Source organism: Papaver somniferum, chromosome 8, assembly GCF_003573695.1.
Source record: "Papaver somniferum cultivar HN1 chromosome 8, ASM357369v1, whole genome shotgun sequence".
In the NCBI taxonomy this organism is placed as follows: Eukaryota; Viridiplantae; Streptophyta; class Magnoliopsida; order Ranunculales; family Papaveraceae; genus Papaver; species Papaver somniferum.
The window spans coordinates 83,105,600-83,128,529 of record NC_039365.1 but is presented as its reverse complement, the minus strand read 5'-3'; the positions used below and the strand labels follow the sequence as shown (position 1 = coordinate 83,128,529).

The window sequence follows — 22,930 nt, the reverse complement described above, 5'->3', positions numbered from 1 at the left end:
TCATTGCCAACCTTCTGGATATCTTCTGGAAATGTAAGATATCCAGAAGTTCAAAGAAATAGACACGGACAAATCGTTCATATTATGTTACAAAAGAAAACCATCCATTAGCTCGAATGTGATTTTTCAGCTCATTCAAACCTGTGCATAAAGCCGCAATGCAATCTAACCAATCAATAAATGAGGGAGGAGTAGCAATATTTATCTTCGAATAGATTAACAACCAAGTTCCAGATCCATTAAAACTGGAGAGAATTTCTTAGGTTACAACAACATGCCATTTTTACACCATCAGTTCTGAAATGTCTCTAATTCATAGATGAAAGAAAAGAAAAACACATTCTGTTTGAAGATACGGAAAAACACATTAACTTTTTTACGCATGCCAATAAGTTAAATATCGATACTACTACAAATCTCCGATTCTAATACATGAATTACTTAATTGTAACAAATTTATTAGTACCGTGTTTCGCCCAATGATCCTTCAGATCAATTGCATGAGAGAGATCGTACCCTTCAACTGTTAGTCGTTGCAAGAGCTTACCGTAAGCACCATTACTCATTTTCCTGCCAGCTAAACGAGAGCCAGGTCTCGTAGTACTCATTGGTAGAGGATATTCGGATAAATTTGTAGTGCAACATGAAGATTGCCACCCACCAGCACCCCATCTGTAACATTGACGAGGCATACCAGTACATGAACAAACAGGGGTAGGTACCTGAGAAAAATCCATTGCAGATCCATCAATAATGATATCGAGATTCTTCTTCTCACGAATTGCAGTGGAAATCGAGTTCCCCTTCTTCTTTGTGGATGCTGCAGATTTCTTCTTTGGTTCCTTTGTTTTCAAAACCTTAGCAACTTTTTCAGATTTCTTCGCTGAACTCTGCTTTTTAGTCTTTGAGGATTTAGTTCCGAATTCATCGTCTTGGATTGGCCCATCTATTGGCATACCCAAGCTAGTTGGAATAACAGGAAGACCAGTTTCAGTGTTTATATGAGTAGTAAGAATCGGAGTTTGACTGGCTTTTGTTGGGGGGAGGAAACTTCTTTGATGAACCCAACAATGATTGGCATAATCCACAGCATTTAGATCTGTTTCAGATTCAGAAATCATAGAATGTCTGTTCGGATACATACCCATTTTCAAAAAAGCAGCCTGATGATGTTGATGTTGCTGTTCCTGTAATTGTAGATGCGGAAGTGGTTGTGGATGTGGATGCGGATGTTGCTGTAGATGTTGGTGTTGGTGTTGGTGTTGATGTTGGAGTTGGAGTTGATGTTGTTGTTGTTGGTGGTGCTGGTGTTGATGCTGGTGTTGGTGTTGTTGATGTTGGTGGTGTTGGTGTTGGTGATAATGGTGCGGGTGGGGTTGATGCTCGGTAGTAGTACTACTCGATACTGGAATTCCGGAAACAGGTTTCAGAACTGCATGATCTGTAACTGTTTGCTTCGAAAAATCCCAATTACGAATACCTAGTCCAACTTTCTCCTCCATGTAAGCTGATTAGGCTAACAAACCCTTGAACAGATTTCTTGATCAGTTGGAATAGATTGAACCCATATAGTTGAGGTACTGCATTTCATATTCAACAATGGAACATAACAATCAGAGATGGTACACACACATTCATTCATTCATTAATAAAATACTACTGCAGTTTATTCATGGTTGAAAAACCCTAATCAGGAGACAAGCAGACACATTTCCCAAAGTAAGAATTCACAACCAAAGGCGAATGCAATGCAAGAATAGAAAATCCCACTTCAGATTGAAGTTACTGAAGTGACATAATATCAACATAAACAGAACCGAAAAATTCAACATAAACCCCTAGAACTGTAAGCAGAATCACTAAAATCAGCACCACTTGGATCATGGTCTAAGCCCGTCAAAATCCTAAATTTTAGAAGCAGAACAACAGAGTTCCTGAAAATAAACCCTAGAAATAGCATCAGCAATTTGTCTTCACAAAGAGTTAGAGAAAAATCAAAAACATTAGCAACAAAATCCACCGAGATATCAACAAGATCATGCCGTAAATAAATCCTACAACCGAGTTTATACACTGAACAACACAAAAAAATTACCCGTCAAGCTAAGAACCCTGAAATTCAAAGCAGAAATGTAGTAAATCAACCTAAAAACCTAACCTAAAACCTCAACCTCAAAAGTAGAAAACCCAAAAACAACCGCATAAGAAACTGAGTTGATAAACAAAACGAAAGGAAAATCAACCTTACAGACCATTTATAGCGCATAGATTCTACCCAAAAACCCTTAGATTTACACAATAAAAACTAACAATTTCAAGAAAATAGAAATAACCCAGGAATTAAAATTAAGAAAATAAGCAAATTATTCATAGCAGGCAAAAAAAAAAAAGAATAAATAAAAAAATACAAGTATTAAGAATCTTTGTAGTCATTAAGTAACTATTCTGTGAGAAAGAGGCTTACGAGTAAACAAAAAGGAAAAAGATCTGATATAAGATGAAGCCCTCTGTTAGTGACTTGGTGTTGTTGATGACTTGATGTAGCTTTGATCTTCTTCAATGGAAAGGAAAAACTTATGTTGTTTTTCTTTCTTTTTTGTGCTGGGTATGAGATGGATTGGTTCAGAAAAAAAAGAAGTCTTGGTGTATGTATGTATGTATGTATTCCTCCAATTCCAAGTATAGAGAGAGGGAGAAACAAGTCTTTTCTTCTGTCTACTGTTTTTATCCCATGAATTTCATTGTTGATGTGTGTGTCAGAGCTCTGTGCTCTATGGTGGGAACTACTTTCTTTGATATCTGATATCTCTCCGATTCTTTTTTTTAGGTTCTTGTGTTAAGTAACGCCTATCCACCTGACTAAGGGGATAACACATGGGCGGGGTTACGTTTTCTTAAAGGTTGATTTTCTATTTTATTTTTTGATCAACTAGCTTTGTAGCTGTACAACAATTACCTTCTTTTAACAACATGAGCATGTTTAACTTCTCATACCAATTACCTTCTTTTAACAAAATTGTCATATAACCTGACACATAGATGAGGATTTTTTATTAAGTGTGACGGGTTGCGGTGCATTAAATCATTTTTAAAAAAAAAAATTGGCATATAGCTCGTGCTATGCACGGCTATCGATGATAATTTTTGATTTGGTATGGCGTGGTAAAGGCAGAAGTATAGGCAACTTGTTTGAACCATGAAAGCTTGGTTTCCATTTCGGTTGCAAGTGTAACCTTCCCACAATAGAGGATATGGTAGAAAGAAATAATAAAAAGAGAGCACAGGTGCAAAGATCTTCATTAGCACGTAATCTAATTGTATACCACTACTAATAAACACCAGAACAAACAATATTCATTGGTTCGAGAGCACCCCCTCGAGTAAATGCTTCCACCATCGGTTAACTAAATGTAAAGGGTCCTTTACCCGTGAAATAAACCCATTAGTACTCTAAAAGGATTATTGAAACTGTTAGAGCATTGTTCGGTTGAACCCACAAGTTTTTTTTTATCTCAAGCCTGTTGTCAATGTTAGGTGGACAAAACTATATCTTGATTTCTAGTCTACCAAGTCAAGTTTCAGATAGGTTAAGATTGTAGTTGAGTATTAAAGATCACTCTTGAAGACCGAAGATCGAAGAAGACATTTGCAGAACTTCTGTATCAGGTATGTAAAGACTGAACCATTCTATTTTACTCACTATACCATCATTCTATCTATTGATACTATGTCGTATGACTTATAGTAGATTAACAAAGAAGATGTTTGGAGTCAAGCTTGTCTTGTGAAAAATCTCGAAATATGATTTAGCGATTGGATGTTCAAAGGTCCTTAACAATATTAGTTTTATGAATTAATTTGTGGATCAATTGAAAATTTCCCATGCAAATGATCATATCACTTGGAAATATTTCAAACATCATAAGAGAGAAATATGAACTTACTGATATTTCTACCCAGGGTAGATTTGCCAACCAGTTCGCAAACCATAGATATCTGAGATACATAAATACAGGAAGGTTGGCGAACCAGTTCGCAAACCACAAGTTTAGTTGGGAACAGTTACGAAACCGGTTGGCGAATCGTGGTGAACTGGATTTTCTAAGTTGGATTAATTGGCTAGCAGTTGGCGAACCCGGTTCACGAACCGTAGCACCCTGAATCGTGAAGAATCCTTACGGTTTGCGAACCGCTGTACCAATTGTCCCGACAATGTTTAGCAGATGCTCAAAGACTTATTATTTTAATATATTTAGCATTGCTAGAACTCTTTTAAACACTTCTAAGAATTTATTGGTTTATTAAACACTTACGTGTTTGAATCATGATTAATTTCTTAGGTGTTTAAATGAACATCAAGTAGCTTTTAGTTCTTTGGCTAACTTGCCAAACCGAACAATCATTATACATGGTTCAGTAACCGAACCTATGTCTATAGTCTATTGTTGTAGTTTGAAGACCTATTTTGTTTGCTTGATTCTCAAGTTATCTTAGCTTGAATTTTCAGCTAACCATGGTCTTTGAAAACTATAAACAGAGTATCTATGTCAACTGGGAAAATAAATCCTGACACTTTGTGTCCTAGTTGATTGTAGAGTCGTCCTCTATTGGCCTAGGTTTCTTTTGTGAAGCGTTATTAGGTCTAAGACTAAAAGACTACGCTTTGAGGATTCGTGAAACCAGGTCCGACTATCTTTACCTTGACACTTCGTAAATCCCGATCTTGCTTTTATTTTGTAGAGGTTTTCGTAATCTATTTTAGGCAAGATGGATATTAATCATAAAGTTCTCTTCGTCTCAAACTTTGTGATTCCTCAAGATAGATATCTAAAGACTGATCTTAGTTGATCTTTCAAAGATTGTTCTTGAGAGGTGGTTAAGAATCTAGCCTGCTCTTCGGGGCTCGTAAGTTTCGATTGTAAGGTTTGCTAGTTTTGTCTATTGCAAACAGATTTCCACACCTTGATCTTTGATCTAAACAAAAATTAAATAGGCTTATCTGTTATAGGAAGAATGGTATCAAAAGTCTTCACTTAGGCTGAAGCAACTCTTAGGCTGTAAAGTACGTTAGCTAAGGGAATCAAGTGCGTAGAACCTTGCGAGGATCAAGAGACGTAAGGAGCGCGAATGCAACTGAATAGCTAGAAGGATAGATTCAGTCTGAACTACATTCCAGTTCGAAGTCTGATAGTAGGCTAGTGACTGTAATGGCTTAATACAGTGTGGTGTTCAATATGGATGAGGTCCCGGGATTTTTATGCTATTGCGGATTCCCCGTTAACAAAATTTCTAGTGTCTTGTGTTCTTCCTTTTCCACATTATATTTTTTTTTTTATAGTTGGATTGACACAGGTTTGTACATACTCAATCTAAGTAAATACATCCGCTTAATTGTAATCGATTATGAGACTAGTTTCTTGTAGAATTCGTATCTTGAAAGATAGATAACAAGTTTAATCACTTGGTAGAATTCCGAGAATTATTAGAATACGACTAGATTGATCTTGGATATTGATTTTTTAGATCGTCCAAGTACTCTGCTTAACAATCAGGTTCACGGACCTTGTGTCTATACTAATTCGGTAGAGGTTGAGATATTAACTCTATATACATATTGTCAAGGATCATTTAGTTGGTCTACTTGCTATTGTATTGAGTTTTGTTTATACAGGTTGTCGAACGAAAAAGTTGGTTGTATTTGGTATCCCATGCGTTTTCAATTGGTATCAGAGCGGGAAATCACTGTTGACCTAATATGCCTGTGTTTGTATTGATCCTTTAAAAGCATATCCGATGGGGAACAACTTTGGAGGTTTCTTTCGTTCACCTGTAACGTACACTAAAGTTCCTTAAAAAAATTCACCTTTATAGATAATCTTCCTCGATTTGTCTCGAAAGTTGATATTCTATTGAGACCTTCAATCTCGGAACTGAGTCTAAATAATTCAAAGAAAAAATAATTGCTTCCCAGACATGAGTTAAAGTCAAGAATACGTATGTTAAGAGTGTCAGGTTACGCAATCTTAAAAAAATTATTTATTAATCTTTTTAAGGAATGTAACACAGGAATATATATAGACGAAGATCTCTTTTCTTATATAAGAGACACTCGTGATTTATTGCGTTGTCTTGCTGTGATCATGAACAAAGCTGATTCCTCGCATTGTTCATAATCTAACAGGTTGTGTTTCAATTGTGGACAATCTCGGCATGTCAAAAAGATCTTGCAGTTTCCCTAAAAGGAAAACTGCCAAGATGGTAACAACTTCTACTTGTCAAGAAACTAAACATGTTGATAACTTCAAAAGGGGAACTAAAATTAAAAATAACGGCGTGATTAAGAATTCTAACTTTTTTGATTATGTGTCAGGTAAAAGAGATGACGACTATCGTTCTGAAATGATTCGTGATCATCTTCTTGCTCACACAACTTTTTTGTATTAATAAGTATAATCACCCCATCATGTATATAGCTTGAGCTGGGGCAAACATCAGATAAGTAATTTCTTGTGTGTTTGGTTTTACCTGTGGTCTCTCGTATTGCCTCTTCAATGTTTTGTGTTATTTACTAATACCTTATGGATAATTTTAAAATAAGATATTTTTGTATGTTGAGTTTTACTATATAATAATGAAATTTTCCATACATGAGTAAAACCCTTAGGGGTATCATGATTTATATAATTTAGGTATTTTGTAATAAATAAATCATTTGATAAGACATTAAAGTGTTATCGGTTTACCAATCTCTCACATTATTTTTAGAAAAAAAATTACTTCATAGTGGTTCGGTAATGGTTCGATCCCAACTATGATTTATAAGGTTCGGGTCACGAACTTCCTTATCTTCTCCAACTGTTCGCGAACGGCTAAGAGATAAAAAGCTAGTGCTGCAGAACCAACTTCCTTTTCTTGTACCTCTTGGTTAAGTTTTTCTCTATAAACCCATGATTCAAGGAAGCTAGATATTTAATTGAGAAAAGGGTTATCATCCAAGGTGTTTTTAAGTAAGTTCTCTTGCTCGTCTTCTTCAATTTTATTATTCAAGTAAATCATGGTTAGGGTTAGAGATAACGAGAAATCCAAGAGAAATCCTAAGGAATTGTCTCAAGTTATTAAAACCATGGTCACAAGAAGATTTGTGAATATAATAATCAATCTTCTTGTAGAATGGTCTTTGTGGATAATAATTGTTCTAATGCTTATGATAAAATTCTTTCAAGAGGTTTTCTTCTTGAAAATAAGTTGGTCAACGATCAATTGCATGCTAGAGAACTATCTTGTTTTGAAAAGTATAACCTTGGTGACATCTTTGATGGGAAGGATTTGATGTTCTTACGAGAGTGTTTTATGCAAATGTCCATGATGTTAACTTCCATAAATTCTCTTTTAAAACCATGATTGGAAGACAAGTGATTGAAGTGAATAGAGAAGTTTTGCCTAACATTACTAATATTCCTATGAGAGACTTTATCCTTCCTAAACCTAAGGGAAAAAAGCCATCTTGCGAGACTATCTCGAATCAACTAAGTGGAAGATGTCTAAGTTGGAATAATATTGAGTAGGGGTTGAAATATTAACTCTATACACATATTTTCAAGGATCATTAAGTTGGCCTACTTGCAATTGTGTTAAGCTTTGTCTATACAGGTTGCTGAACGAAAAAGTTGGGTGTATTTGGTATCCCCTGTGTTTTCAATTGGTATCAGAGCAGGAAAACAATATTGACCTAATAAGTTTGTGTTTGAAGTGATCCGTGTTAAAACATGGCTCGGTTGAACTCACCAAGCGTTGGTATGTCAATTTTGGTTGTCATATTTTAGTGAATCAAAACTCATGTTAAGAGTCGCTTGATTATGTACTAGAGTCAACTTCGTATAGGTTAGCTTGAAAGTATTAGGATATGAGACATTACAAGTATTGCGAAGACTTGAAGATGTGAAGAAGCAAGGAGGTACAACAACAACAATCATCCTTCCACTTGAGGTTAGTGATATTTGACTTGAACTGTTTCATTCCCTAACGTATCTTTCAAGTCGTGCATATTGAAAACATAACTGTGAAGCATATTTGAACTCTAGGTAGACATAATATTAAGGAATACAATACGAGGTTTACTGCTTAACCATTATACTTTGTAGATAAGACATCGCCATAATCATTTGAATGCTATTGTGATTATGTATGGGTATGAGGTGGGGATTTCATCCTAGGGAACAATGTTTACATGTGTTCTAAGGAAGTAAGTTCATGAACTTGGTTTGTGAATCAAAAAGGAAATCGCCAGGCGTTATTGGGATTGTTATTCATTGCATATCTTTTGAACATCCAATATGAGTGATTTAGTAGAACCGTTCATGACTTGTTGTGTTCTTGGTAAAACTATTCACGATGACCTAACTTATGTATTGGTATGACTTTTATTAGTGAAACCGATCTTAAGTAATCATCTGAGATGGTATGATCGGGTTTGTGATTTTATGTCTGACCAAAATAAGAACCTTTTAATTAAGGTTATTAATTTCATTTTTAGGAAAATAAGAATTAGTAATGTGCATTTACTAATTAAAAATTTTTCTGAGAGATTTCGGTCATTATTTTTGGATAGAGCACTTCCAAGAATTATGGAAACCGAATTTGTGCTTTAATGAATATCTTGAGATATTTTCAGTTTTGGAAATTCCTTGGTGTCCAAACTTCCTAGCCTATAAATACTTGAAGTTTGCATTTCTAGAAAACTAATACTTCGTAACAGAAAACTACCTCTTGTTGTGCTGCTACTGGTGAAGCCTCCTATTCGGAGAGGAGAGTAACATAATTAGGCGAAATCTCTTATGTCCGCTCAGTTTAAAGTCTTCTTTGAGATTGAGAAGCTCTATTAGTACCATTGGTGGAAAACTAGATAATTGCGGTTTATCTTTTGTTTTCATTAATTTGATTGACTAACAGTGGTTGAAATTTGATTGCACCTAGTTTGTTTATGCTTGAGGATCTTCTCTTCTGATATAAGATTCACTCAAACTAGTTCAGAGTTTCGACAGGTATCTTTGGACTGTTTGTAGTTCTAAAGACGATCTTGTGATAATCCATTGTTAACAGACTCCGTTCTGTGCGTGATTGATCACAAGAGATTAAAGTAATTGTGTGCAGGTGTTTATTGAAGATCTAAGAAGATTTGAAGACGAAGAAGATATTGATGATTTCTGATTTGTGGGTTCATAATCTTTGGTGTGCACAATACTTGTTTCGGTCAAAAGAGGATCCAATTAATAATCAGTTTTATCCTTGTGATAGAATTGGATTGATTAATTGAGTAGATCGGTATCAACACAATTCTTTGGATTAAGAGTGTTGATCGCAAAATCTTAACGATTACTTTGGTAATTGAACATAAGATAGATCCAAGGACCTGACGAAGGAGTTTATGTTAAGATAAACAGAAGAGTCTTTGTCCGACTCATTTCACTTGGTTGAAGAGAGTTGATACCAAACAGATTTGTTGTTCCTTTACTGTTTGTAATACGAACCAAAGGAATTGTTCCAAGTACGTGACTTATTATAAGTTGGAGGAGTGGGAATACAGACAGAACTAGGTGAAGTATAGGTTTAGTTGCTTGGTCTCAACTATACGAAGTTAGGTGTAATTTTGTGTAGCGGCTTAATCCTGAGAGTATTCAATTCTGGACAAGGTCCCTGGGTTTTTCTGCATTTGCGGTTTCCTCGTTAACAAAATCTTGTTGTGTCATTTACTTTTATTTTCCGCATTATAATTGTTTTATTATAATTAAAGTAAATCACACAAACGTTAATTCCTATTTACTTGATAAGTGAATCCTGTTGTGTTTGGTTAAGTCCGAACCTTTTTATCAAGTAAACATACTTCGTTGTTGTATTGTCTCGATCTCGTATCCATAGACGATCACATGAAGTGTGAACCGATTAGTTGCATTGTCTCGACTCAGTCCATAAACAATCACTTTCGGAGAAATGACTTATAGGTAGGAAAAGTTTTAAATTGAGGTATATTTGGGTACCCTCGTCTTTTCAATTGGTATCAGAGCAGGCAAACACGAAAAGATCTAACAATTCGTGTTTGGTGCGATCCAACCTATAAGAATGAATCCAAATGATGATTCAGTTAACATAAGTCAAGATGATAAATCAACTCTTGAGGATAACACTTCCTGTGAATCTACTGATCAGGCTGATCTCTATAATGTAGACTCTGGTGATTGGCAAACTTGCCTTCAAAAGCAACTTGATGAGATTTCTAAAGATGATGACTCAGAAATTGATCAAGATTTTGAAGATGATCTATCTGAATACTCCTCACTACTAGGAGTTGTCTCCACAAAAAGACTGTCTTCCTCAGATGTGATTGGACTTCTTGCTCCTCTCAGCAGAGAAAATAGGAAACTAAGAAAGTTTTTTCTGGGTTCTTCTATGGATATTAGAGTTCCAGATATCTACTTAAAGACTACAAAGAAAGTCTCCACTCAAAAACCTTTGAGTTTGAGAACCTCAACAGGAAACATTACTTGTTGAATAAAAAACTTCTTGAGCCAGAAGCCATGATTAATTTTCAACATTCAACGAGCAACGAATATATTGAATCTGATTCCTTCAAGAAAAATCCTCTTGAGGATCAACTAGCTGAAGCTCTTGAAAAAATCAAGGTGCTAGAAGAAGAAGTTGTAAGGCTGAGAAGACTCAACGATAACACAATTGACTTATCTTTCATGTTAGATGCAGATATAAGTCATGGCGACAAACGTGGATTATGATATGATGGGATTGATACTTTGTCAATCAACAGAGAAATAAAATTCGTAAAGGTTGTTTGCTCATCCACTCCAGAAGATCCACCTGTACAAGCATGCTTGTATGATTCGCCCAAGTGCTCAAGAGAGATTCCAACAGAAAAGGTATCTGAATGCAAACAGAGGAAGATTCTAAGAAGCATCATCATAACCAAAAGTCTCATAAAGGTAAATCGAAAAACTATACACCTTTCAATAAGCATTGTTTTTATTGTAGAGAAAAAGGTCATATGCAAAGAGAGTGTAAGATTCGAAAGATGCAGAATGCTCTATCGTTTGTCTTAAAAGAGTTGGACTACTTCACTTCTAAAAACCTCTCAGATCACTTTTGTCCAGTGAGACAAACGAATTATTACATGAATTCAAAATCATATCCGAAAAGAAACATTCCTAAAAAGAGAAATAACACAAAGGGTAGTACCTTTTTAAATAAGGATATGAGATATGATGTTCCAAAGTGGAAAGATGCAATGTATCTAGAAATGAAGAATATTCACTCAAAGTCTACCTACAAGTTGATACCAAAATCTAATAATGTATCGAAAGGGAAGTCATCTAAAACAAAGTCTAAGAAAGACAATGTTGTTATAATTTTAGACAAAAATGACTGTGAAAGTCTAGTAGTTAGACTCAAACATGATCTAGAGATATCCAGTGATATCAGTGTAAACACATCTTTTGATGATCTACTACAAAGTAGAAAAACAAAAAGGGGGCCGAACAGGTTTCTAGAACCTCTCAAATCTTAGAAATTATTACCTCTCTTCTGTAAGGAAAGAGTTGTTTTTCGGAATTGGTTCGGAAATCTTTCCTATCTGAGCTTTAAAAATAGGGATTATAAATAAGTTTGTTTGTGCTCCTCTTGTAATATAGAGTTACAATGCTTTCACCGTATGCAGAAGATAAAAGAAATTTCGGAAATAATTAGCTCATGCATTACTTTTCCCCGTTCGAAAATCCTTTATTTGATCCCCTTCATAGTGGAAGGAAAAGAACGGTATGATGTTATCTGTAATTGTTGTGTGGAAAAGATTGAAAGGACCCTTGAGTCTAGTTGCACATATCATGAGAAAAGAATATATGGAATATGTTCCGATTATTGTTCTTTCCGTATCAAGACAACTATCTCAACAATCCTTGCTCAAAATATGTTTGAGGGAACAATGGAACTCATTGGAAGAAGAGATCTTCTCAAGGATGATCTTATTTATGCAAAGATGAGTATCGCTGGATACAAAGAATCTATTACAAAATATAGGTGGCCTGAAGACCTTGGAGAATTTAGAAGAAATTTAGAATATTCTGAAGAGGAAGAAACCAAAATTGAGATTATTCTAAAGGAATCTTCCAGTAAGGCATGCAATGCAAACATAAGATTAAATTCTTATTTGAAACTAGGCTACTTTATGTGAAATCTATTATGAATAAAACTATCTTATTATGAATAAAATTATTTGATTTATAATATTTCTTGTGATAGTTTTCGGTTTACATAGCTTGTGCTTGAATGCTTTTATATTATTTCTATGTATGTTTATGGTATGTTTGATTTCGGTTTCACTACCTTAATATTCGATCTCATATGTTGTGAACCCTTGTGGTTTGGATGACTTTTTGATTTAGCAGAATTAAGTTCTAGCCCATGTTGGTAGGCTTAATCAAAGAATCATGAGGGGTTCTGGTAGAAACAATATGTTGAATCGGTTTTGGTTTAGCATAAAAGCATATGTGTTTCGACGGTTTTCAACTTTTGCTTGCAATTTTTAAAACCGATTTTCAAGCTTTCTCTGGTAAAGGTTGGTTGTTGTTATTCTTTTGTTTTTGCATAAGGATGACAACATGATGATATTTCGATATCAATTCTCCCCGGACGAAGATGCAAACTTATTGGAGAAGTGGACGCAAATTTGAGGTAACAATGTTGTTAGTTAATTGTTTTCCTGTTTAAGAAAAGCCTGAGTTTATTTCATATATATTTATTGCTTTGCTTAACAAAATTTCGGTACAATTGATGTTTATTCCATTATGTGTGTATGGATGTATGTGTGATTCAATTGGTTCCGGTTAAGAAAAACTATTGCTATCTTGCTTTATTGTGTGGTATCAATTGTTTAGGCTTACAAAATTTTGGTGCAATTGCGGTGCTATAATGTCTATGTTGTTTCAATTGCTTCCGGTTGAGATGAATAATTATGAAAGTTGATTTATTTGGTTTGTATGAATTATTTATGGCTTAACGAAATAAAAGGTTTACGGGATGAGTTGTTTAGTCCAATTCGATTGTGGATAAGAGAAACTAAGTTAATTCTGATCTTAGTTAGACTTATCGAAGTGAGGTTTCGGTTATTCAAGTCTAATCGAATGCCTTAACAAGAAATGTTAGATAACTAACCTAATACTTTTCTTGTTTAAAATTGAAAGATCTAAGTTTATGGATAATTATAACCTGATGAGAAAAATAAAGTTATCTTTATTTTGGTCTTATCGAATAAGCGATTGTTTTTGTCAATCGGTTTAGCAAAGGAACTAAGATGCTTAGTTGATTTTTGGTTTGCTAAACTAAAGTGGAAAAATTATTTCAGACAATTGTTTCCTTGGTAACATATCAAAATAAAACTACTTGTAGTTTCAGTTTTGATATTGGTTATCAGAACATGGTGTGTGGAACCCTCGTGCCCAACTCTACAGGTTGCAAGTCTATTTTGAGATTTGTAAGATTCTTTTCGTGTTGTCCTTTATTTTTTCGTTTCTTTGTCATTTTTTGGCAAAAAGGGGGACAAATATATGGAGTAAACAAGTGATACCGGTATTGAGTTATATTGATTAGTATCACTATGACAAAGGACATTGGTGCTTAAACGTTTATATAAACGAAAGAGTGAAAGCATAGACTAAGGGGGAGTAACGTATCATATACTTGTAGTTATATGGACTACAAAGGAAATAAAAAAGACGTGTGGATTGATAAAATCTACCTATCTTACCTTTAGGGGGAGTATTAGCTTTGTTATTATAATGTCAACAACGGCATTTAAGGATTGAATGTATACAGGTTATTGTGATGTTGAATTCGGGAATCAAGCATATGTGTAATGAATTCTTGTAATTTGTTTATCCATATGATGTAAGAGTTTTGTCACTAAAATTGACAAAGGGGGAGATTGTTAGAGCATAGCTCGGTTGAACCCACCAAGCTTTGGTACGTCAAGTTTGGTTGTCATATTTTAGTGAGCCAAAACTCATTTAAGAGTCGATTGATTATGTATTAGAGTCAACTTCATATAGGTTAGCTTGAAACTATTAGGATATGAGACATTACAAGTATTGCGAAGACTTGAAGAAGTGAAGAAGTAAGGAGCTACGACGACAACATCATCCTTCCACTTGAGGTTAATGATATTTGACTTGAACTGTTTCATTCCCTAACGTATCTTTCAAGTCGTGCATATTGAAAACAAAACTGCGAAGCATAAATGATTATACTCTAGTTAGACATAATATTAAGGAATACAATACGAGGTTTATTGCTTAACCATTAAACTTTGTAGATAAGACATCGACATAATCGTTTAAATGCTATTGTGATTATGTATGGGTATAGGTGAAGATTTCATCATAAGAACCAATATTTTACATTTGTTTTGAGGAAGTAAATTCATGAACTTGTTTTTTGAATCGAAAGAGAAATCACCAGGAATTATTGGTATTGTTATTCATTGCATATCTTTTGAACTACCAATATGTGTGATTAGTATAACCGTTCATGACTTGTTTATGTTCTTGGTAAAACTATTCAAAAAGACCCGACTTTTGTATTGGTATGACTTTTATTAGTGAAACCGATCTTAAGTAATCACCTGATATGGTATGATCCATTTTGTGTTATCACAAAGGGGAATCGATCCTCGTATGAGGTGCATCAAGTTTTTAGTAGAAACGGGAACCGATCCTATGGACATGTGCAACACGTTTTTAGGAAAAGGGGAACCGATCCTATGGACATGTGCAGCAAGTACAAGTTAGATACCATATATATGTGGGGAACCGATCCCAGTACCTAGTCAACCGAATTTTGGGAATCTAGTGTGACTATGCACAGTACTCACATGGAGGTAGAACCGAAACTTGTTTTGGTAGAACCGTTAAACCCATGATTTGTGATTGGGTGTTCTTGATCAATCACATAGTTCTTGAATGTCAGATAAACCAATTCTAAACTTGTTTGGAAGTGTGGTAAATCGGTTTCAAGATTGCAAGTATGAAAGAGGGCTTACAAAGTAAGTGTGTCGACATACTTTGAGCATGTGCAATAACGCTTATCTTTAATTGTTCAAAGTTATTCCTTAATAGCTGAAGGAAGAAAATCCCAGATCGAATAAAATAAATTGAGAATCTTTTATTTAAGGTTTTTAATTTTATTTTAGGAGAATGAAAATTAGTAATGTGCATTTACTAGTTGGATATTTTTCGAAAGATTTTCGGTCATTATTTTGGACAGATCATTCCCAGGAATTATGGAAACCGAATATGGAATATATTGCATATCTTGAGAATATTTTCGGTTTTGGAAATTCCTTGGTGTCCAAACTTCCTTGGTCTATAAATATGAAAGTTTGCATTTCGAGCAAACTAATCCTCGTACATCAAGAACTATCTCAGTTGTGCTGCTACTGGTGAAGCCGCCTATTCGGAGAGGAGAGTAACCTAATTAGGAAAAATCTCTTACGGCCGCCCAGTTTAAAGTCTTCTTTGGGATTGAGAAGCTCTATTAGTACCATTGGTGGGAAACTAGATAATTGCGGTTTGTCTTTTGTTTCCAATTGATTTGATTGACTAACGGTGGTTGAACTTTGATTGCACCTAGTTTGCTTATGCTTGAGAACCTTCTTTTCTGATATAAGATTCACTCAAACTAGATCAAAATTTCGACGGGGATATTTAGACTGTTTGTAGATCTAAAGACGTCTTGTGATAATCCATTGTTAACAGACTCCGTTCTGTGCGTGATTGATCACAAGAGATTCAAGTTGATTGTGTGCAGGTGTTTATTGAATCTAAGAAGATTTGAAGAAAAAGAAGACTTTGAAGATTTCTGATTTGAGTTCATAATCTTTGGTGCGCACAATACTTGTTTCGGTAAAAGAGGATCCAACTATAATCGGTTTATCCTTGTGGTAGATTAGATTGATTAGTTGTGTAGATCGGCATCAATACAATTCCTTGTGATTAAAAATATTGATTGCAAAATCTTAACAATTACTTCGATAGTTGATAATAAGATAGATCTAAGAACCTAACGAAGGAGTTTATTGAGATAAACAGAAGAGCCTTTGTCGAACTCATATCACTTGGTTGAAAAGAGTTGTTACCAAACGGATTTGTTGTTTCTTTACTGTTTGGAATACGAACCAAAGGAATTGTTCCAAGTACGTGACTGATCGTTGTCGTATGCGTCAAAAATAAATTACACTTTCTTACTACTCAAAATATAAATATAGCAAGGGCAAGAAATGATCGTTCCCACAGAGAGGACTAAGGTTGCCAAATTGTTTCAGTTTCCTATAAATACCAATGGGGGGTTTTCTGATTTTTATATACTAAACAAAAAACAAAAAAAAAACAAAGAAATAAACAAGCAAATCAAATAGATCAGATATTGGTTAAGGATTCATCTTCATTCACAAACATGCTTTTTAACAATAACTAGAATTGATATTTAATCTCTCTTTTATCAAAGGCCCTAAGATACCTTGATCGCAAGTATATCCCGCAAATCTCCTCTTGTCATCAACAAACACATTAAAAGATGCAAATATGAATTCTATCTTAGAGAACAACCTAACGTGTAAAAGCACTAATCAAATTTAATTCCCTAGATGCATTAAGTTCTATGAAATCAGGCCAATCAAAGCAATCGAACGTGTAAAAGCACTAATCCGATTTAACAAAGGTTATGACTCACTTGTGACTACTAAGATGTATCACTACAAGCAATAATCACAATTATGCTACTTGTAATCAGGAATCTATCACTTTTGCGTATAATAAATCCTAATCTAGCAATAGAGATGAAAAGAAACTCGATTGATTCTAGACTCAACCAAACAAACATTCAAATCATGTATCAATATTAATGGTGAATCATAAACGATAATATGGAGACAAAACTAATTCATTGCATAAAAACCCATATTTGGAAATCCAACTTATTTCTTAAACAATAATAAAGTTAAGTACTCATGGCATAGGAGTTTATCACAAGAATAAAGAGAAAACTCATGTTTCTAAACCCTAGACAAAAGTAGTAGAAGATATTATATATGTAAAGAAATATCCCTTTTATGTGCTCTCTGCCTTGGTCGATTTGTCGCACCCATCTGCCAAAAGTCAGTCCTTGAAACAGCCCACAAGTCAAGCCCAGTCAAGACAGGTCCAAGTCCATCTAGTCAGCTGACTGGATCAATGAGTTAACTCGGTTCAACTGTCAGTCCCATGGAACTGACAGCACAATATCCAGATAGAATTCAACTTCAACCAACTCTCCTTCCATCTAACTGACTGCAAAACCCATGTCAGTCTCCATCCTAAATCGTCACAATTGCCGCAACCTAACCACCAACTCTGCATTTCAGTTCATGTCACGCTATTTCAGTCTCAAGCCTTCATGCAGCACCACCGACTCCATGCTTTCAATTTTCTCAGCTCCCCTGTTGCTTCAATAGCAGCCACATAGCATGACAGCAACAGAATCTTCCACTTCTGCTTAGCCTTCAGCACCACCACCTGAGCCATCTATCCTCTGCAATTCATACACGGACCTTTCAGCTTCTCGTCTCGACCGCACTGTCATAGCAGACTTAAGCTCCCCGCAACAGCTGCAACTCTTCTCAATTTCTCCGCAGTTCACCAACACTTCTCGCCATTCCTTCAACACCTGCAATCTCATTCAAGCACAGATAAACATATCCAGCACAATTACCATCTGGAATCATTAGCATTTGCATCTGCTCCACAAACCATTCTTCACTTCGTCTCCCATTCTCCATCTCAGTCATACCACCTGAATCACCATCTTCCCATATGCAACAACACTAGATAGTCTATTACAACAACAGTTCTTATCCTCCAATTCTATTTGTACTGCTCAACCTCATCTCCTCAAATTCTTCACTGCCAACAGTTGACAACATCAACTGTGGCTCAACCCATCATCACCTGCAGTCATACAATTTTCAGCTTCTCTTCACTCCCATGAGCACCTCACTGAATTGCAGCTGCAACCGAACCATTCCATTTCCAACTGCAGTTTTACTTGCACCTGAATCAACCCTGCAACACATCATTGAACCAGTTGCTGCACCATTCAGCTTAATTACACATCCCTGACAGCAATTCCACCTCTGCAATTGTAATCTGCTTCAAATTCTTCCTTGTCCTGCATCTGTAGCTATTTAAATAACCACCAACACAATTTGAACTGCGCAAACTCAGTAGCTCAATCACAGCTTGCAGCCAACAACAATTAGCAAACAATCCCACCTTCCTGACAGCACTAGACTTAATTTCAGAACACCACAAAACCCATTTGTATTTATCTCCAACTGCATCTGAAGAATTATTTCTTTCCTAACTGCAATCTTCTCGTTCAACTGATTCAAACCCATTACCAACTTCATCATCACCGGGTGAAACTCAATTCAAACAGACCCATAACATTTCTTCAGATTCACGAAACCCTAACTTCCGTGACCATCCCTAAATATCCATTTATCTTCACCAAATCTCCATCCGACTTCTCCCCAAATTCGACAGAAAGAAACTGCAGCCGAAACCCATCCTTTTATGATCTTCTCAATGCCTAAATCTACTTTGTTCCTCATCACAAATTCACCTGATTCTCTCAATTTCAGCATCAGCAGCTCAACGCCGTTTTCTTCATTCTCTCAATTTCAGATGCAAAAGAAATGAATGATGAGAAACTCTTCTTCAGTTCTTAGGCCGTAATGATTAAATTGATATTGACACCATGCATTTCTGGATAAGGGCTAACCACTTTGTGTATGGCTTGTCGGTTCTAGAGAACTGACATGCATATTTTCTTTCTTGCTCAACTATAGCTAGCTTCGCTCGCCCGTGAAGTGGTCTTTTTGCTCCAAATGAACGCCTTCTTCTTCTTCTTTGAATTCTTTCACCAACAACATTCGTCTCTTACTTCTCAGATTCACTTCTTCTCTTCATCACTAAAGCTGTCATGCTTTTCAAACAATTAATTTGCATCACTAAAGCCGCCATGCTTTTCATACAAAGATGAAGAAATAAAAGAAAATAATGAGAAATAATTCGTCTCCAATGGTAGTTGCACATGCGATGACACTTTTGCCCTGTTTCTTCTTCTTTTGTTCCAAATGACTCCACAGTTTCAAAAGCAAACATAAGATACAAATTTTACAGGAAAAGTAGCAAAGAAAGCATAAATACTAGATATCAAATTAGGTATTTTAGACACCTATCAGTGACTTATTTTAGGTCGGAGGCGTGGGAATACAAACGGAACTAGGTGAACTATAGTTTTAGTTGCTTGGTCTCAACTATACAAAGTTGGTTTGAGTTTGTATAACGACTTAATCCTGAAAGTATTCAGTTCTGGATAAGGTCCCGGGGTTTTTCTGCATTTGCGGTTTCCTCGTTAACAAAATCTTGATGTGTCATTTACTTTTATTTTCCGCAATTATAATTGTTGTTATTATAATTTAAAGTAAATTACACAAACGTTAATTCCTATTTACTTGATAAGCAATCCTATTGTGTTTGGTTAAGTCCGAACCTTTTATCAAGTAAACATACTTCGTTGTTGTATTGTCTCGATCTCGTATACATAGACAATCACACGAAGTGTGAACCGATTTGTTGCATTGTCTCGACTCAGTCCATAGACAATCACTTTCGGATAAAGGACTTATAGGTGGAAAAGTTTTAGATTGAGGTATATTTGGGTACCCTCGTCTTTTCACCCCGAAGATCTGAATTTTGATTCATATTTGTATGAAATTTTGATTAATAATTTATGTCCAAATTTAAAAAAAGTTACGTTTTCTAACTAAGAATAGGTTTTTTAGATTATGTCATGGTGCTCCTAATTGCAAGGGACCATATCAATTTTAACCTTATTGCTTCCTCCTATATCAATGTTTCATCATGAGAAGTTGCAGATTCATTTCAAATTCTTTATATTTAATTGCCTTTTCAAATCTGCAATTACAATCTTCTTATGTCAACCAAACGAACTGCGTGGTTCTTTTAGCTTTTCACCTTCCTTTGTGTTATTGCTTTCAATCCTCATTCATGTTTTATATGATTAATAATTAACAACCGTTTCATTTTCCATCCATTAATTTTCTTGGCATTGAAAGAATGAAAAGGTGTAGCCTATATAAAGGTCACCTGATTTTCAAAGGAAAATCACACTCACCCACCACATTTCCCAGGCATTTACATCCATCTTCCTTCCCTATTGAACTTATACATAGAAATTCCAGGTGAATACTTTGATGGGACATTTTTGAAATTTTTCCAGGAGGATTAAAACCACACTAGCAATAGTTTTCAGAGATTGAAGAATCCCTATTTTATATTGATATGCTCCATGTATTCTATTATGTCTCATCTCCAGACCATGTAACTATCCCACTATTTGTAGTTCATATTAATTAAACTATTTTTTGTTTTTGCAAATCTAATGTTTCTTGAATTGATAGGAACTTTAACATTCATTCTAAATTTATTGTTACCTTGCAAAGTTTGGATGAACATATGAAGACAGTTTATTCTAGATGTTTCATCAAATAACTGAGGTTCTCAAGAAGAATAGATGTATTGCCTATCATGTTGATGCAAAGCGTCACCATCGGCCTTCTATTCATTTATTACTCATCAAGCGACTTATCTTAGGAACCTCAAAGTAAAACCTTCTGAAGTTTCCCTCTTGAATGACTTTGTAGGTATAAGAAAACCCTTTGCTGGGTGTTTAATTGGTATGATATGAAAGTGTGTGAAATTTGTTCATGAGTGATATATTGTTTCGTGAAAGGTTATAATCCCTTTTCAGTAACTCATTTATGATTTTCTTTGATAACTATATATCCCAGCGTGAACACCAATCTATTTATTGGCATCCTTTACGCTACATACCTGATTGAAAATAAAGCTAATCTAAGAAAATGCCGTTACTACAACCCCTTTATTTAATGGTTTAATAGACTGCTAAGACCTACGGGGGATGGGATGTAACATGCAATTAACAGTGTTAGCTTAGCCACTTCACTGCTCTTTGAAACGGCCAAATCATAAATTCAATGTTTGTTCATGTCAATATTTAATTTTCTCTTATGCTGTGATAAATTATGTTTACATATTTCAGTGCTCTTTCAAATGGACAGGCCGTAAATTCATGGGTTGTCTCTAGGATTTTATGCAAAAATGCTCTCTTTGATCTTCTGAAACGACCAAATTCAGGTAATGTAATTCGTAATTGTGCTTCATTCGCAGTCTCCAAATTCGGTTTTTTATGGATGGAGAAATTACTGGAGTCAACTCTTTGAACACTCCTAATAAGCTGGGTATCGAAAGGCATGCATATGATATTGTGATTTGATGGTTATCGTTATGCCGAGCAGCTGCTAACCATCACATTCATATTTGATGGTTATTGTTGAAAATTTCACGCTATACTATGAGATTTGTTTAGTTTTATGCGCTTGATTCAAACCCAGTTTAGAATAAGGTGAAATGGCTCTTTTTTTTGTGTTCGCCAAAGATATTGAATGTGATTTTAGAATATATTTTTTTTAATATGGTTATGTTGGTTATGTTTCAGTAGCATATAATTGGGGAGTTCTCAAGAACTTCTAGCTACTTCAGTGCGGGATGAATTTCAAGGGTTCTTTCTTTTTCAGATGGATTCAATTATACACATTCCTTCGTGAGACATCTCAATTCTGCTAAATTTTGCTTATTTTTGTCTTTCATGATGCATTTACTTAAAATTAGAGTTTTCTGTTAGTGGATATGTGTATTGCAGCTGCTACAGTTACAATCCTATTTCATTGTTATAATCTTAGGTTAGCTGCTTCAGTCGGTTTGTTTTGGTTCTTTTCTGATCCAGACGCTTTAGATTTTGCTTGTAGGCTCAGAAGGCTTTCGATGTTCCTGTCACCATATTTACACTTCAATTTTGCATTTTCCTTTAAGTATTGTCAGTTCACTGCTATCTCAGTCCTTATTCTTAGCTCGATTTATTAGATTGTCACTCAATTTAGTTTAAAACCTCGAGTATAACTCCCCATTAACATACATGTTAAATTTTGTGTGTCAACTCATAATTTTTACCTTCATTATGACATCACATTTTCCATAGTAAGAAACCATTTTGTATAGTTGGTTTCTCAAAGTATAAATTCTTGAATTTGTTGAATTAGTAGCCTTTTTAGGTCCACTGCACGTACATAAAAACCTCAAGTTCATCAATCAGATGCGATTCTTTTGAAACCGTACAAATTGCATATTACTTTCATTTGTTGATTGCACCATTTTGTTTCGCTGCACTACATCCACAACTTATGGTCCGCTGCACCATTTGAATGTTATGCATTAAAATTAACACGCAGATCTTTAACTTACTTTTGGTGGTCTTGCAGATGTTCATCCATTGATTCAAAAAAAACTTCATTGGATCTTTCTGCTGGGAGTTACAGTTATAGATTGAGTGGTGCATCAGCAGTGGACATGTAATTTAGAGTTCCACAACAAACCAAGGCTTACATTGTTGCTCGACAGAATACCCCGTTGAGCTCTAAACATGAATTTCATGTGTAATTTTAAATGTCACTGCAACTGTAATTGTTAGAGCACTGTTCGGTCGAACTCGCAAGCGTTGCTATCTCAAGCTTGTTGTCAAGTTTAGTTGCCAAAACTATAAGTCTTGATTTCTAGTGTACTTCTAGCTAAGTCTTGGATTAGGATAGAAAGTGTAATTGAGCATTGGACTTCACGGCGTTCATCGATTGATGACGAAGAACTACTAAGGAGAGCTTGTGGAACTTCATCAACAAAAG

The 22,930-nt window shown here is 35.2% G+C and overlaps 1 protein-coding gene across 1 annotated transcript; it reads right to left on the bottom strand.

The window, feature by feature from the left end:
* Positions 1-181: 181 nt before the first annotated feature.
* On the bottom strand, positions 182-2,775 carry LOC113301810 (protein BASIC PENTACYSTEINE7-like). The gene is made up of 2 exons (XM_026550638.1): positions 2,465-2,775; positions 182-1,580 (listed from the first exon to the last, which is right to left on the bottom strand). Exon 2 carries the CDS (start codon positions 1,500-1,502, stop codon positions 438-440), a length of 1,065 nt encoding a protein of 354 aa, XP_026406423.1. The 5' UTR covers positions 1,503-1,580; positions 2,465-2,775; the 3' UTR covers positions 182-437.
* Between the last annotated feature and the right edge of the window lie 20,155 nt (positions 2,776-22,930).

Bases quoted from the DNA above. Each gene is read 5' to 3' on its own strand.
- LOC113301810 (XM_026550638.1), bottom strand. From the start codon at position 1,502: ATGGAGGAGAAAGTTGGACTAGGTATTCGTAATTGGGATTTTTCGAAG.